This window comes from Drosophila melanogaster, chromosome 3R, assembly GCF_000001215.4.
Source record: "Drosophila melanogaster chromosome 3R".
NCBI lineage: Eukaryota > Metazoa > Arthropoda > Insecta > Diptera > Drosophilidae > Drosophila > Drosophila melanogaster.
Genome location: NT_033777.3, coordinates 17095874 through 17110121, shown reverse-complemented (window position 1 = coordinate 17110121; position 14248 = coordinate 17095874). Strand labels below are relative to the sequence as shown.

Sequence of the window (14248 nt, the reverse complement as noted above, 5' to 3'; positions counted from 1 at the left end):
AACGAAGTTAATTCAGAAAACGATATAAAATCGGTTCTCTGTATCTGAAATGTGGCAGGTTACGGTTCGAGCTAGAAAAGTTTTACTTCCTCGTTCGATCTATAAGTCCAGCTTTGTACTTATTCCGAACTCTATTCCAAATTCAAGTTGTACCTTATACTATCTTCGTGTGTTCTTAAGGCTAATGCATCTATCTGGATCTGTTCTCGACTCTATCTATCTTTCTTCTTTCTCTTTATCTTTCTATATCTTTTTTCTCCGTGTATTATTGAACAACATATTTAATGTATGGATATTGTTCTTGTTTTCCCTATCCGCACCGTATACATATAATGTATATAAACTACCTACCCACATATATATATATATTTATTAAACGCCTCAAAATGCAAAACTCAGCATTCCTCCGCCGCGGTAAGTTTCTTCGGCATGTCTCCTCTCGTTCTTTTCTTTTCCGTTCCGATCTGTTTTGCCACTTCTTTTTGGCCAACGTTGTTATCCGCTTGATTGTCGGTTTTTAATTTATTGACTTCTTGTGGTATTTGTGATTTAAATGTTCCACCAGTTTCGGCTACTTTTGTTTTGTTGCTCTCCGCTTTTTGCGCTAGCCCAGAGCGATCCGTATCTAATGGATACTTCAACGCCGCTGCTTTCCTGTTTGTATATTTCTTGTTCTGGCTGCCGGCTTTTATTGCTCTCTACAATTAGCGCTCACTAAACGCATTCATCTTGGCCGACGCTGATTTAATTTACTGCTTTTTGATTACAAGTCGGGAAGCTGTGTGGTGATCAGACTTGATTTTTCCGAAACTTGTTTGTATTAATTACAGTTTTGGGAATTGTAAATAGTTTTGCCTTCTTGTAATTAACCGATATGTTTATATATTTGTGATATAAAATATATATAATACAATAAAGCAATATGTAGATGAGTCCAAATATAATAATGTTATGTATTTAAAATTTGATATGATATATGGCTTCAAAAACAGCTACATCCAAAAAGTATACTTCAATAAACATTTTTGAAATTAGTTCTGTAATATACCGCTTGTAGAACACAGTGGCGCCACCCACAAGAATGTTTTCAAAATATTTATAAAACTGTGTTTGCTAGTGTTGTTCCTTAATAAGATTATTTGCCCATGCTCAATGACGTTAATACTTATTCTGCAAAAGCCTTTAAACGCTATTCAATGGTCCAGTGTATCATAATTGGCTATGTAGAGCTCTTCCCAGAATCAGTAAATATATAGTGACCAAAATCATTCTCATTCCACAGAGTGCGTGCCTATGGTCCTGGTATTGAGCCTATTGGTCCTGTGGTGGGTGCCCCAGCCAATTTTACCGTCGAAACCTTCTCTGCTGGCAAAGGTAAGTTTTCAGAATTCCAATTGAGTTACAACATTTTAAGAATAATTTATCTGCAGGTTCTGTGGACGTTGACATTCAGGGACCCAATGGAGAGATCGAGAAGGCTGATGTGCGCTTCAACAATGACAAGAATCTCACGTATACAGTTTCGTACATACCCAAATCCGAGGGTTCGCACAAGGTGGCCGTTAAGTTCTCCGGTCGCGACATTCCCAAGTCGCCGTTCCCCGTCAAGGTGGAAGGTCATGCTGGTGACGCCTCTAAGGTGAAAGTTACCGGGCCCGGAATACAGCCCAACGGTGTTACCATCAAAAAGCCAACCTTCTTCGATATTCTTGCCAAGGATGCTGGTCGCGGAGTGCCCGAAGTGATTATCATCGATCCGGCTAACCACAAGACTTCTGTGGCCGCCAAAGTCCGTCAGCTGGAAAACGATACTTGGCGATGCGAGTACGTGACCGCTCTGCAGGGATTGCACTCGGTGAATGTCTTCTATGCTGGAACACCGATCCCCAACAGTCCGTTCCCTGTGAAGGTGGCTCCGTTGTCCGATGCGCGTAAAGTTCGCGCTTCTGGACGTGGTCTCCAGGCAACGGGCGTTCGCGTCGGGGACGATGCCGACTTCAAGATCTATACCGAGGGAGCCGGCGAGGGTGAGCCAGAGGTGCGCGTCATTGGTCCTGGTGGCATGAACCAGAACGTCATGCAGTCGAAGGTGGATGGCAATACCTACGAGTGCCACTACTATCCCACCAAGGAAGGCCGTTACGTCATCATGGTGACCTTTGCTGGCCAAGAAGTGGCCAAGTCTCCGTTTGAGGTGAAGGTGGGTCCCAAGAAGGAGTCCTCGATTGTGGCCTATGGACCCGGACTGAGCAGCGGCGTTATCGGCTACCCAGCTGCTTTTGTAGTGGAGACCAATGGCGAGACTGGCGCCCTCGGTTTCACCGTGGCCGGTCCTTCGCAGGCCGAGATCGAGTGCCACGACAACGGCGATGGTTCTGCCCTGGTCAAGTATCATCCCACCGCTGTGGGAGAGTACGCCGTGCATATATTGTGTGACAATGAGGACATCCCCAAGTCGCCGTTTATCGCTCAGATCCTTCCACGCACCGATTTCCATCCCGAGCTGGTCAAGGCTAGTGGTCCTGGACTGGAAAAGAATGGTGTGACCATTAACCAGCCGACCAGCTTCACCGTGGACCCCAGCAAGGCAGGAAATGCTCCCTTGGACGTTGTCGTTCAGGATGTGTTCGGCACCAAGTTGCCCGTGGAGCTAAAGAACAACCCAGATGGGACCAAGAAGGTAACCTATACTCCTACTTCTGGAGTTCCGCACACCGTCGAAGGTAAGACTTGTTAAAAGCAAGTAATGAGCAATAGCAAAACGTAATATAAACATTTCAGTTAACTATGGCGGAGTTTCTACGCCCAATTCACCCCATCGTGTTTACGTCGGAGTTCCGGTTGATGCAGCCAAGGTGCAGGCCTTTGGACCCTGGTTGCAGCCTGGAGTGCGCCCCAATGCAGCCACACACTTCAATGTGGACGCCCGTGAGGCTGGAGACGCCGAGCTGAAGGTTAAGATCATTCATGAGGAAACTAAGATCGAGGTACCGTGCCGCATCATCGATAACGAGGACAACACCTACTCCGTGGAAGTAATTCCGCCTTCCAAAGGTGCCTACACCACTACGATGACTTATGGTGGCCAAAGGGTTCCCCTGGGCGAGAAGGTCGTCGTGGAACAAACGGTGGATGTATCTAAGATCAAGGTGGACGGACTTGAGCCAAGTAAGTACTCGTAGGATAGGAACCTAAATTACTATATACAAAAGTGTACGTCTGGAGTGCGTCATGGTCTAAGTCCATATCATAATTTCATTCATCCAAAACCAAAGCCGCGCCCTTGAACAGTTTGCAGCAGTTTCGGATTATAACACATGGCCTGCCGAAAGCTGACTTGGCGGTAACCATCACCAGTCCATCGGGCAATCGCATAAAGGCCCACATTATACCGACCGCAGAGGGATTTCTGGTTAACTTTACGCCAACCCAACTGGGCGAGTACCTGTTAAGCATCTGCTTTGGGGGCACCCCGATCACTCCACGGCCCTTCCGGCTGCAGTGCCTCACGGGCAGTGATTCGAATAAGGTGCAAGCCTTTGGACCTGGCCTGGAACGTGGCATTGTGGGCCAGCCGGCCGAGTTTATGATCGATACGCGTGGCGCCGGACAGGGCGGATTGGGAGTGACAGTGGAAGGTCCATGCGAGGCGGCCATCAATTGCCGCGATAATGGAGATGGTACTTGCAACGTCGCCTATTTACCGACTGAGGCGGGCGACTATACCGTCAACATAACGTTCAACGAGCGGCACATAACCGGTTCGCCCTTCCAGCCACTAATAGTTCCGGTACCGAATCTGAAGAATACCCGCGTCAGCGGCATCGGCATCCAGCCGCATGGTAGGCTATAAGGAGTTCCAGTTGCCAGTTGCCAATTCCGAGTGTTTCCGCTGCCGAACATCTCTAATCCTCTGCGCTCTACTCACAACCTGACCAAGGTTGCCTGTTGCAATCGCCTCGCCATGCCTTTTTGTTGTTGTGCTGTCCCTTGTGTTTGTTTGATTTGAACTAAACCATAAACCACTAATTTGAAATGATGGGAAGTGCCTGAGGGCCAATCGATTTACTGTTCTTCTTTTTCCTATCAAACAAATTTAAGTTACCATATGATTTGCCCCAAAAGAAAAATTAATGAATGCTGCTTTATCAATTGGGAAAATTTACTTTTTCTATTTTTTTACGTAAAGGTAAAAAAAAATACCTTGCTCCATCATAACTAACTGCACATTATTGTTGTTGATGTTATACCTTAACGTATATAATTTTGCCGACCTATTGGACCTTTCTAACTTTCGATATTCCTTAGGTGTGATCATGAATGCGGCCACGGACTTCATGGTTGATATGAGCAAGGTGGGCAGCAACATCGACTCAGGAAAGCTGTCCTGTGCGATCTTCGACCCAATGGGCCATGTGTTGCCAAGCAAGATTGTCCAAGGTCCAACCGACGACATCTTCCGCATCATGTACACTCCATTCGAGGCTGGCCGCCACACCATTGAACTGATGTACGACAACATCCCAGTGCCAGGATCTCCGTTTGTTGTGAATGTGAAGAGCGGCTGTGATCCTGCTCGCTGCAAGGCCTACGGACCAGGCCTCGAAAAAGGACTGACCAATCAGAAAAACAAATTCACCGTGGAAACCAAGGGTGCAGGTAATGGTGGCCTTTCGCTTGCCATCGAGGGTCCTTCGGAGGCAAAAATGACGTGCACGGACAATCGCGACGGTAGCTGCGACGTTGACTATTTGGCCACTGATCCAGGAGAGTATGACATTACCATTCGGTTTGCGGACAAGCACATACCCGGCTCTCCATTCCGCGTGCTCGTCGAGGAGACTGTGGATCCCAGCAAGGTGAAGGTGTACGGTCCGGGCATCGAGCACGGCCAGGTGCGCGAAAGTGTGCCCACCTTCTTCAACGTGGATGTGGGCGAGGCTGGTCCTGGCCGCATTGCCGTTAAGCTGACCAACTCCGAAGGTATTCCCGTGGACAATCTACGCGTGGAAGACAAGGGCAATTGCATTTACGCGGTTCACTATGTGCCGCCCAAGGCTGGCTCCGTGCTCACCTGCCAGGTGAAGTTCTCCGAGGTTGAAGTGCCATGCAGGTGAGTGGCCAATCGAGCGATTATTTTAATAAGTATTTGTAGACTTGTACATTCCGAGAACAATTAAATTCAATTTGTTAAATGACTTTTCTCCTTCAGTCCATTTGTGATGACCGTTTTCCCGAAATCAGAACCCACCAAGGTTAAGGTAAAGGGTGTCAATGAGAAGAAGAAAACGCCTGCTTCCCTCCCCGCAGAGTTTGAAATCGATACAAAACAAGCCGGTCAGGCTGATATCAATGTGGCCATTAAGAACCCCAAGGGCAAGGCGATGCAGCCGCGCCTGGAGGAGGTGTCCACCGGCACGTACGTGGTGTCCTTTGTGCCAGATGAGTGTGGCACCTACCAGTGCAGCATCAAGTACGGCGACAAGGAGATCGAGGGCTCACCCTTCAAACTCGAAGCATTCCCCACCGGCGAAGCCAAGAAATGCAAACTGGTGGAGCAGGCGCCCAAGATTCAGACCTCGGGCAGTCAATCGCACCTAAAAGTGGATGCTCGTGAGGCCGGAGATGGAGCGGTGACCTGCAAGATCACCAATAAGGCGGGCAGGTAAGGATTGCATTTGGTTATGGTGTTATATGTCCGTTTGCCTAACGTAAGTCCATTGACTCTAGCGAAATTGTGGACATTGATGTGATCGAAAAGGATGGTTTCTTTGACATTCTGTACGCCCTTAACGATCCCGGAGATTATGACATCAACGTAAAGTTCGGCGGCAAGGACATACCGAACGGCAGCTTCTCCATCAAGGTAGCCTGAACTACATTTTCTTTCGAAACTCTTGATTTAATCAAACCAAAACAGACACAGCCAAATCTAGTCTAGTCACAAATGGGATTTGTTGAAAATTAGCAATTATTTTAATTCTTATATATACTTTAACGTTTTTCTAGTCATTTAAGTCAGGCTGAAGCTGTTTAGAGCTCAGCCGCCTCTTAATAATTATATTTATAGTCAAGTCCATTGTCATTGTTTTGTGTTTGTGTTTCGTGCGACTCCTCAAATCGTCTTTAAATTGTTGTGTAAATTTTAATTGGGCTTCCCCAAACAACACACAAACAAATTTCACATAAGAACTAAGAGTGATCAGAAGAAGAAACAACAGAATACGATTTAAGTGCAACATTGTAAAACATGACTTCCAAAATAATAAAAAAAAAAACTAAAACGAAAGAAACAACTTTTGGTTTGCCCACCAAATACGCTCAAAAACCTTTATGGCAACAAATTTTAAATTAATTGCATGAAAATTGTTTCGTTCCCAAAATTATTTCTGCTATGCTGCACTGCCAAATGCGCTTTGTTTTACATTATGCATTTAATGAACAATTATTCTTAACGCTTCTTTGTTTGTAAGCTAGCTAGCCATAGTCTGTGTAAGTTGTTTGTGTGTTTCTGTATTTCATTGAAGACTGATTCGAATGCACTTAACACAGCGAACAAAACGAAACGACAACGTCTTGAAAACCACATACTTCAACTTAACGCTTAAGCACAATTTTACCAACAAATGTTAATTAATCTCTAAATAATTGCTAATTTAACAACAATATTCCTAACCAACGTAGAGCCTATACTTTGCACTTGCCTACAATTTTCTTTCAGCCAGAAGTGGTTTGTTCTGTAAGTAAAATGCTGAATCCATTCACCATGCGCTACCTGCGTTGACAACCTGAAAAATGAAGTGTCATAAATACTGGGCCAAAATCATGGGACCTGACATCCACAAGAACAATGCGCACCTCCCAATGGGATTGAAATGGTCGGGGATTTCGGGCATGGTGCCCAAAATGAAATAATGTTGGTCGAGTCGTGAACCCAAGATTAATTGAGTTGTCTGTTGTTTTCGCGCAGAATTGATGTTTAACAGATTTGCACAATTAGCTGGCTGCAAAATTAATTTTTTCCCACATTGTTCAATTTGTGAGAAGGGCAACTTTGTTGGCGTCTATTTCCGCCAAAAGTAACTTCTTTATGGAATATGTCACCTTTTTTTTTGGCGCACACAAAAGAACATTAATGTTTGTTGGTTTTAAACTTTCGAAACCACACTTGCTATTAAATAGAAGAAATGTAGTATAAATTGTGGCGACACGGCAAAGTTCTGTGTTTTTATCAATCTAAATATGATTTATACATGTTAGTGATGAAATTTTATTGCAGGTATATGTTAGATTGTTGTGTCCCAGTTCTATATTTGCCTGCAATATTAAAATAGCTCAGAAATCATTCCAAAGTAGCCATTAAAATAGCAGTCTTTTAAGGTATTTAGAAGGAATAACCAAATCCAAAACATCTTAGACATCTTTGTTGATACAGGGTGTTCCGTAAGACTTAAATTTAGACTGTGGCGTCGAAAGCGTACCAATGCCTTTTCATCTACGCCACTGCAGTCTATAAAAGCAGCATCCCAATAATCTCGGGAAGAGGGGCGACGATGACATCCCACGCTGAATCAGCATGTTCTACCCGCTGTTTCTGTGATAGTTGCTCTGGTCGGCCGTTGATGCTTTCGGCAGGTTGCAACAAAATCAAGTATACGCCGCCTGGCACCACGACTGCATATATGCATATGAAAATGATTTTGTATAGCCAGCCCAGCTAGCGCGCACAAAAATCGCAAGTAATTAAAATAGGAAAATAAAATTATGTATAATGAAAATGGCGCAAAGTGTGCTGTGCTGATTTTTGCTGCCAACGCCAGTGGAAGCGCCATAAAGTGTGGCTAGAAGAAGACCGGAGGCCCGACACTAGTGGCAGCAGCTAGCTAGCCGATCTAGTCTAGTCTTAGTCATAGATTGTCCTGTACTGGTCGTTGTCGTGATCGTGTCGCATCGGTAACTGGAAGTGATGGAACTCAGTGCGCCCACATCATTCCCTAGCCCACAAACGAATTGATGGCAAAGATGGATTTCCCGTCAATGGGCTACATATACAACACTATACTATATGGATAGATAGATGGATTCAGAATCATATTCATATACAGATGTAGAGGAGGAGCTGCAAACTGTCGCCCACTGGCAATTCGATTTTCCTTGCTGGTCTATTGATTGGCCGTGCATTGGCGTACTTCTTATTAATAGCTCAAATATTTTATAGCGATTTGTATCTTTGACTTTTTCGATTTGGCCACGGATACGAAATGATTTCGATATATACAACGTATATAAATATAATTATTTGCTTATGTAATAGCTGCAATTGTGGAAATTCTTTTGCACAATCGTGCCCGCGTCAATCAATTTCACTTCCTCTCCAATAATTTCATTTGTGTATTGCTCCCATAGTTTCACACTTTCAAGTTTCCCCATATCACTCAGTGCGTCCAGTTTTAATAATAAGCAGATCTCCCCTATATGCGGTAGTTCTTCAATATTCACAAGTGCAAAGTAAATGGACCCGAAGTATTGTAGTAACCCATTTCGGAAATTCTTCTCATTCTCCAGACTGCCACGCAAATGATCTATTGGCTGCTGGTTTTGAGTGTGTGTTTGTTTTAGATATTTCGAGTTTACCATCGAAACAAGACTCGGCGATCTTAATATTCAATTTTATTTTCATTGACCTCAGGCTGTCGAAAGTATCGAGCAATACTCGCATTCTGAATACATCGAGGAGCACACGACCAAAGTGGTGCAGCAAACTACGCAGGTAAGTGTTTAGTCTTAGTATAAGTTTTAAAATTTATATGAATTTTAATTTCTGCTATTAAAGCGCAATCAGTATTGATAGATTTCTACGTTTCTTAATAACTTGAATGTAAATTAATGTTAAATAAAATAGGTTATCTGGAACAAAGCATTACTACATCATGACTGACGATCAGCATTGAGTTTTAAACTTTATTTGCGTAAAATCATATCACATTAGAACTTTATTAAGCTCTAATACATAAATATAATAGCATAATACTAACATTTTCAGAGCGAGCTTGTCAACGGAAAATCTGAGATCACCTATCGCAGTGTAGCATTTGAGAAATTACCACTACCCACAACAGGCGGCAACGTTACAGGTATGTGCAAACCAAAAGCAAACTGAATGTATCTTTAAAATAATATTAAAATTATAAACTAAAGCCTTGCAAGCAGAGACACCTAGCCGTGCATAGCGATGCATTTAATTAAACCACAATGTATATTAGTTTATTTAATCTAAAAAACATTTATGCGCCATTTAGGCGAGCAACATGTATCTCATATTTGCAAGAATCTAGCGCAGCCAAGGAAAATACGTATGCATATCAGATAGATGCTATTGTCAGACAAAAATATTCGTGTGTCGTAAATCTCTGAAATGTATACAGATATATAAATATCCAACTACATATTTGCGATGCGGCGCATTTGGATGGGACACCATGGACAAGTGGCATCGCACCCAAATCTTGGATGGGGGAAAATGGACGGGCGAGTGACGGCTTATCAGGCTAAACGCTGACAGGCGACAACTTAATTAGACAATACCACTTCTCTGAGCGCTGATCTCTGAATTCTGGGAGGTCTTTAGTATTTTGGCTGCATTTCTTGGCATTTTTCATCTCACTTTTCAAGGGGGGATTTTCTTTTGTTTTCCATTCCGACACGTTCATTGACTTGGCCACTTGTGACTCGTGGGAAAGTAATTGGGTATTCAACTTGTGTATATAAATCTGATAATTACCTAAATTTATTTGGCCATTTTTGTACCCACGAGCGATTTACGAGTTGCAAATCGCTGCACCGCAATTTAATGAACATTTTCAACATGATTAATGAGGTTTCCACCCTCTGCATGCAAATCAATGAACATCACTTTGCACTTTCCTCTCCGTGCAAATATTTGGTCGATTTTTCACGCTTCCATGCAATTTTCAAGCATTTTTGTCGCTTGGCTAGGCTGGGCTGGTCTAGGCTGGGCTAGGATGAGCAACTGGGGGGTGGCAGTGGCTACTCCCGATCATCATTAAGATCACAAGCCGCGCCACGTTTCATTTGGTGGTGGCTCTTGCCCTGTACCATACGAATCTGGACCACGCCTCGTTGTGGGTTTTAGCTTTCTGTGCCGCGCTCCATTTGCTTTGAAGATGGTTTATTGTAAATGATTCGTTTTGGCCAAATGACATAGATTTGTTGCGCATTTGTTGCATTGATTTTTCATTGCCCGTCAAATGAAAGGGGCAAGAGTATTTTTAATTAACAGCTAACGACCAGGTTGATTCGAAATCGACAGTCTCTATAAACTGGAAATTTCGCCAATCGCACACTTATTTTCGCTAGCGTGTGTATGTAGATTTTGATTAGTCAATAATCGCTGCCAAGTAGTCATCTGAAAGATCAACAGAAATTTGATTGATTTTGGGCAATTGCTTCAGTTGTGTCCCTAGCTGGCTAGCTGGCTAGCTGGCCATTTGCAATTTGCAATTTCAAAACGATTTGCCATTGCCAACAGCCATTACATAAGTATTGGATAAACGCGTGCGGCTCATCGAAAGGAATGTTTTGCACTTTAACGATTAATACGACATAATACGGATATAGAATCGAAATGATTAACACATTTTCGGCATACCAACAAGACTATATTTGTATTCTATGGGTTTTATGGCCGGATCGCTGCTTTCACGCCCATAAAATAAAATATAGATCTGTCTATATGTTTGTTCGTTTTATTTTTAAATGCTTCCCGCCGATTTAATGGTAAAATATTAATAAATTCTATGTCGTCTGAGCTGCAATAAGTAATAAATTTCATTTCGCCAGCCATCTTCCATGCACATTCACAACCAAAGAGCTATAGGTGCTGCTGTATACCTATGATTTTGACCCAAAGTCGCCCTGTTTTTTTGCACCTTTCGAGTTCGAATCGTTCGAAGTGGCAAATGTTAAACCCACACCAAGATCGAGCAGAAATTTATGCTAATACTTGTATATGAAATATGTACATATGTACACCACATAGATTCGGGCGTATGGCAAATATTTCCAATTTTCTATCTTTTTATCTTTCATATGTCGTCCATTGGTCAGATCTCTCCTGCCGCCCCATAGCAGTCGGCCATATTTTTGAAAATCCCCCAAAAATATTGGTATGTGTGTGGGATGCTGCGCTGCGGCTGCGCTGCTTTTGGGCCACGGCAGCAGACGCATCTCGGTGGTAGGAACCGATGTGCTTTCATATTTTGGCCTTAATTTCGATTTGGAACTGTCGATGTTCACTTGAAATCGGGACGTGGAGACGCGTGTACCTACAAACCGTCGCTGACCAATTAGCAAACAGCAAAAGAAAACACAATCCGTTCGCAGTCGAATGACATCGAATTAATAAATCGAATAACTCAAGTGCACAGCAATCGATCGGCAGGACTCTCTCTTTTTGGCAGTGCAGGACATTCGCTCAAAAGAGCCCCAAAATTTCGCTTGTTAATACTATTATATAACCCTTCTAGTCGATTGCCCAAGTGTGAGTGTCCAAATCAATAATTTTCCAATTCAATTCGAATATCTCAGTCTTCCAACTCTTGGCCAGCAAGGATATGTAACGAATTTGATGCGAATATCGCTTGTCATTTGATCATTTCCGGCATATCCTTGCTGTTTGCTCAGCCAACAGTCGAACAGAAAGTTTTTGTTTCGTTGTTAAATTAAATTGTTATAAATTTTAAGTGTCTTTTTTTGCAAAACCAAACGCGTGCGCTTGCCGATTAAAATCGAAACACTTGATATTTGTCCAACTCACACCGAATTACGGGAAAATGCACTTCAGTTGGCTGTCAGAGAAAGCGCCCACGCCGCCAGCCACCTGGGCCGATCACTCGTACTTCTTCCGTCCGCAATACTATAAGGTGACCGTATCCGAGCGCGATCACCCGGAACGGACGCACGTTTACTTCAATGAGACGATCATACCGGAGAACCAAGGACTAAATGGTTCAGATTTTATGCCATTGAATTTCAAATCATCGTTTTCAATTGTAACACATCAAGGTAATAGCCGCTAGTAAGAGAACATACGTACTTTTCCTGGAACTCAAAGGGAGACCCCTGTGTTTCTTGACGCTTTGCCAAACGTAATGACGTCCATGATGTCACATGCAGCCACCGCCAAATCCTGACTACATCCCCAAGAATTTTTCATTTGTGCTAATGACAAAACTGACACCAAATTTTTATTCAAACTCGCATTCACATTCATATTTTTAATTCAATTCAATTCAAAGCGCGGTCAAGCGCCAGGCGGGCCCACACAGAAAGCACTTGCAGGCTGGGCAAAGAATTTGAATTATTACCCAAAAGTCCCCCGGATGGATGTCGTCCTCCTCAGTGGCCCCGCAGGCCGTTTGTCTGCAAATTATTTTCTATGATTTATTATCAGAAAATGCAACAAAGCGTAAAATTCGTTTGGCTCCTCCACATGCAATTTCTCAATGGTTGCGTACGAGTAGAAGAAGGCACCGCGATGATGATGGCTTACACTGATCATCGCGGGTTTTCAGTTGCCAAGTTTTGTTCACCTCTTCTTGGGTTGTAAATAGATATCAAGTGGTTATATGCGCCTTTCTTAAAGATTTAATATAGATGCATATTTAATTGATATCGAATAAAAGCAAACCCAATCACTAAAAAGCAGTTGAACCCTTTCAATTCGAAATGTTAATAAAATATTATTAAATAATAATATAAAATAATTTAAATAATGTGGTAATATAATAGTGAAACTACTTAACACGTATCTACCAGGCTTCGTAACTTTAAATTATAGCCCCAAAGGATTTGGCTTTGCAAGTCGTTCTTTATTATCGATTTGAGTTTGAGTTCATAGTTCGATGTTCAAAATCTTATGGAAGTCAATACTCTGCGATTGGGAGTATTAGTTGCCTGCTGGCCTGTGTAAAAGTGTTATTTGTTATGCGCAAATGGCAAACTCTCGCTGATGTATCGAAAATATCGTTGGCCTGCCCGTTGCGGCCCGAGAGTCATTAAATCTTTCATTTGTATTGCCAGCGTCCATTAGATGCGAAAGATGTGCGAGTCTTCGTGGTCACCGCCTCATCCTCGTCCTCCCATTCCCATTCCCATTCCGATTCCCATCCTCTGTCGCAGTCGTATCTCATGCTTCAATGGGCGGCGCTGGCAGGTGATCTGATCGAGGGCAGCGGAGGAGGGGAGTTGCGTTGGACGACGGACAGCAGCAAATGTTCAAACATAAATAATCATATTTTCATTTTTTTTTTCGCGTGATCGGGGTGCTTGTGAGTGAATAAAGTTGTCTTGGCAGCCACTTTTTAATACATTCTATTCGAAAGGAATTTCTTTTTATTAAATGCCCGCACTCGACACTATATTTTATCGTTGATTTGAACTATTTTGCGTTTCCTTTTTCAATTTTACAAATCATTAAATTCAAAAAGGCGAACAACAGCTGAGTACGAATGCTTGAGTAATTATTCAAAGTATCTATTTGATTGGAATATGCGTTTTTTGCATATTTTCCATAGTTGTTTTGCATTCTTTACCTTTCGTCGCCCATAAGTTGGCTATAAAATGCAGATTTTTCACTTGGCAGATTCTTCAAAGACATGCCCACATTTTTCCTTGGCAACCATTGTCTTGGGTTTTTTGAAATGTTTAGTTTGCTTGTTTAGTGCCTTGAACTAAATTTTCGCCAGGCACGCGACACTTTTCTCTGATTTATCTGTATTTTTCGTCATTGTTTTTGATTAGGCTTTTGGCCGCAAAAATACACATTAATTCTGATTGATCAAAGCTAAGCGGAATATAATTCGGTTGAAAATTTGAGGCTTAGTGGGCTCTTTGAACATATTTATGATCGGTTCGACATCATATGTTCTTGGAAAATAAAATGCTCTTTAAATAAAACATAATATACGACAATGTTTATGTGGGGTGTCAGCAAATATCTATAATTAACTGGTAATAAATTTGATTGTACTTTAAATAATTCAGGTGACTCACTGTTTTCTTTATTCACTTAAGTAAACTGTTTATTTGTCAACAACAAACTCTTCTCTTCTAACTAATGATCCATAGTATGTATATACTACTTGATGACATTTTGACAGCAAGAAACCATTGGAATTTCGTTTGTATATAAGACCTCTTCCCGATTTTAAAAATATCGGGAATTAAA

General features: G+C 42.4%; 1 protein-coding gene across 9 annotated transcripts in view; it reads left to right on the top strand.

Annotated features, from left to right (window-relative positions):
* The window catches only part of cher (cheerio), a 33857-nt gene that overhangs the window by 15268 nt on the left and 4341 nt on the right, over positions 1-14248 (top strand). For 3 of the 9 annotated variants that reach the window (NM_001275728.1, NM_001275729.1, NM_206502.3), the window contains 9 exons: positions 1283-1374; positions 1431-2723; positions 2782-3168; positions 3276-3842; positions 4309-5113; positions 5213-5665; positions 5731-5866; positions 8690-8770; positions 9044-9134. In NM_001275728.1, the coding sequence (NP_001262657.2) occupies positions 1283-1374; positions 1431-2723; positions 2782-3168; positions 3276-3842; positions 4309-5113; positions 5213-5665; positions 5731-5866; positions 8690-8770; positions 9044-9134 (3905 nt within the window). Of the gene's footprint in view, positions 1-399; positions 415-1282; positions 1375-1430; positions 2724-2781; positions 3169-3275; positions 3843-4308; positions 5114-5212; positions 5666-5730; positions 5867-8689; positions 8771-9043; positions 9135-11314; positions 11561-11763; positions 12085-14248 lie in introns of those variants that run through there. The other 6 variants (NM_001202309.1, NM_079659.4, NM_001275730.1 and 3 more) reach the window with 5 other exon arrangements.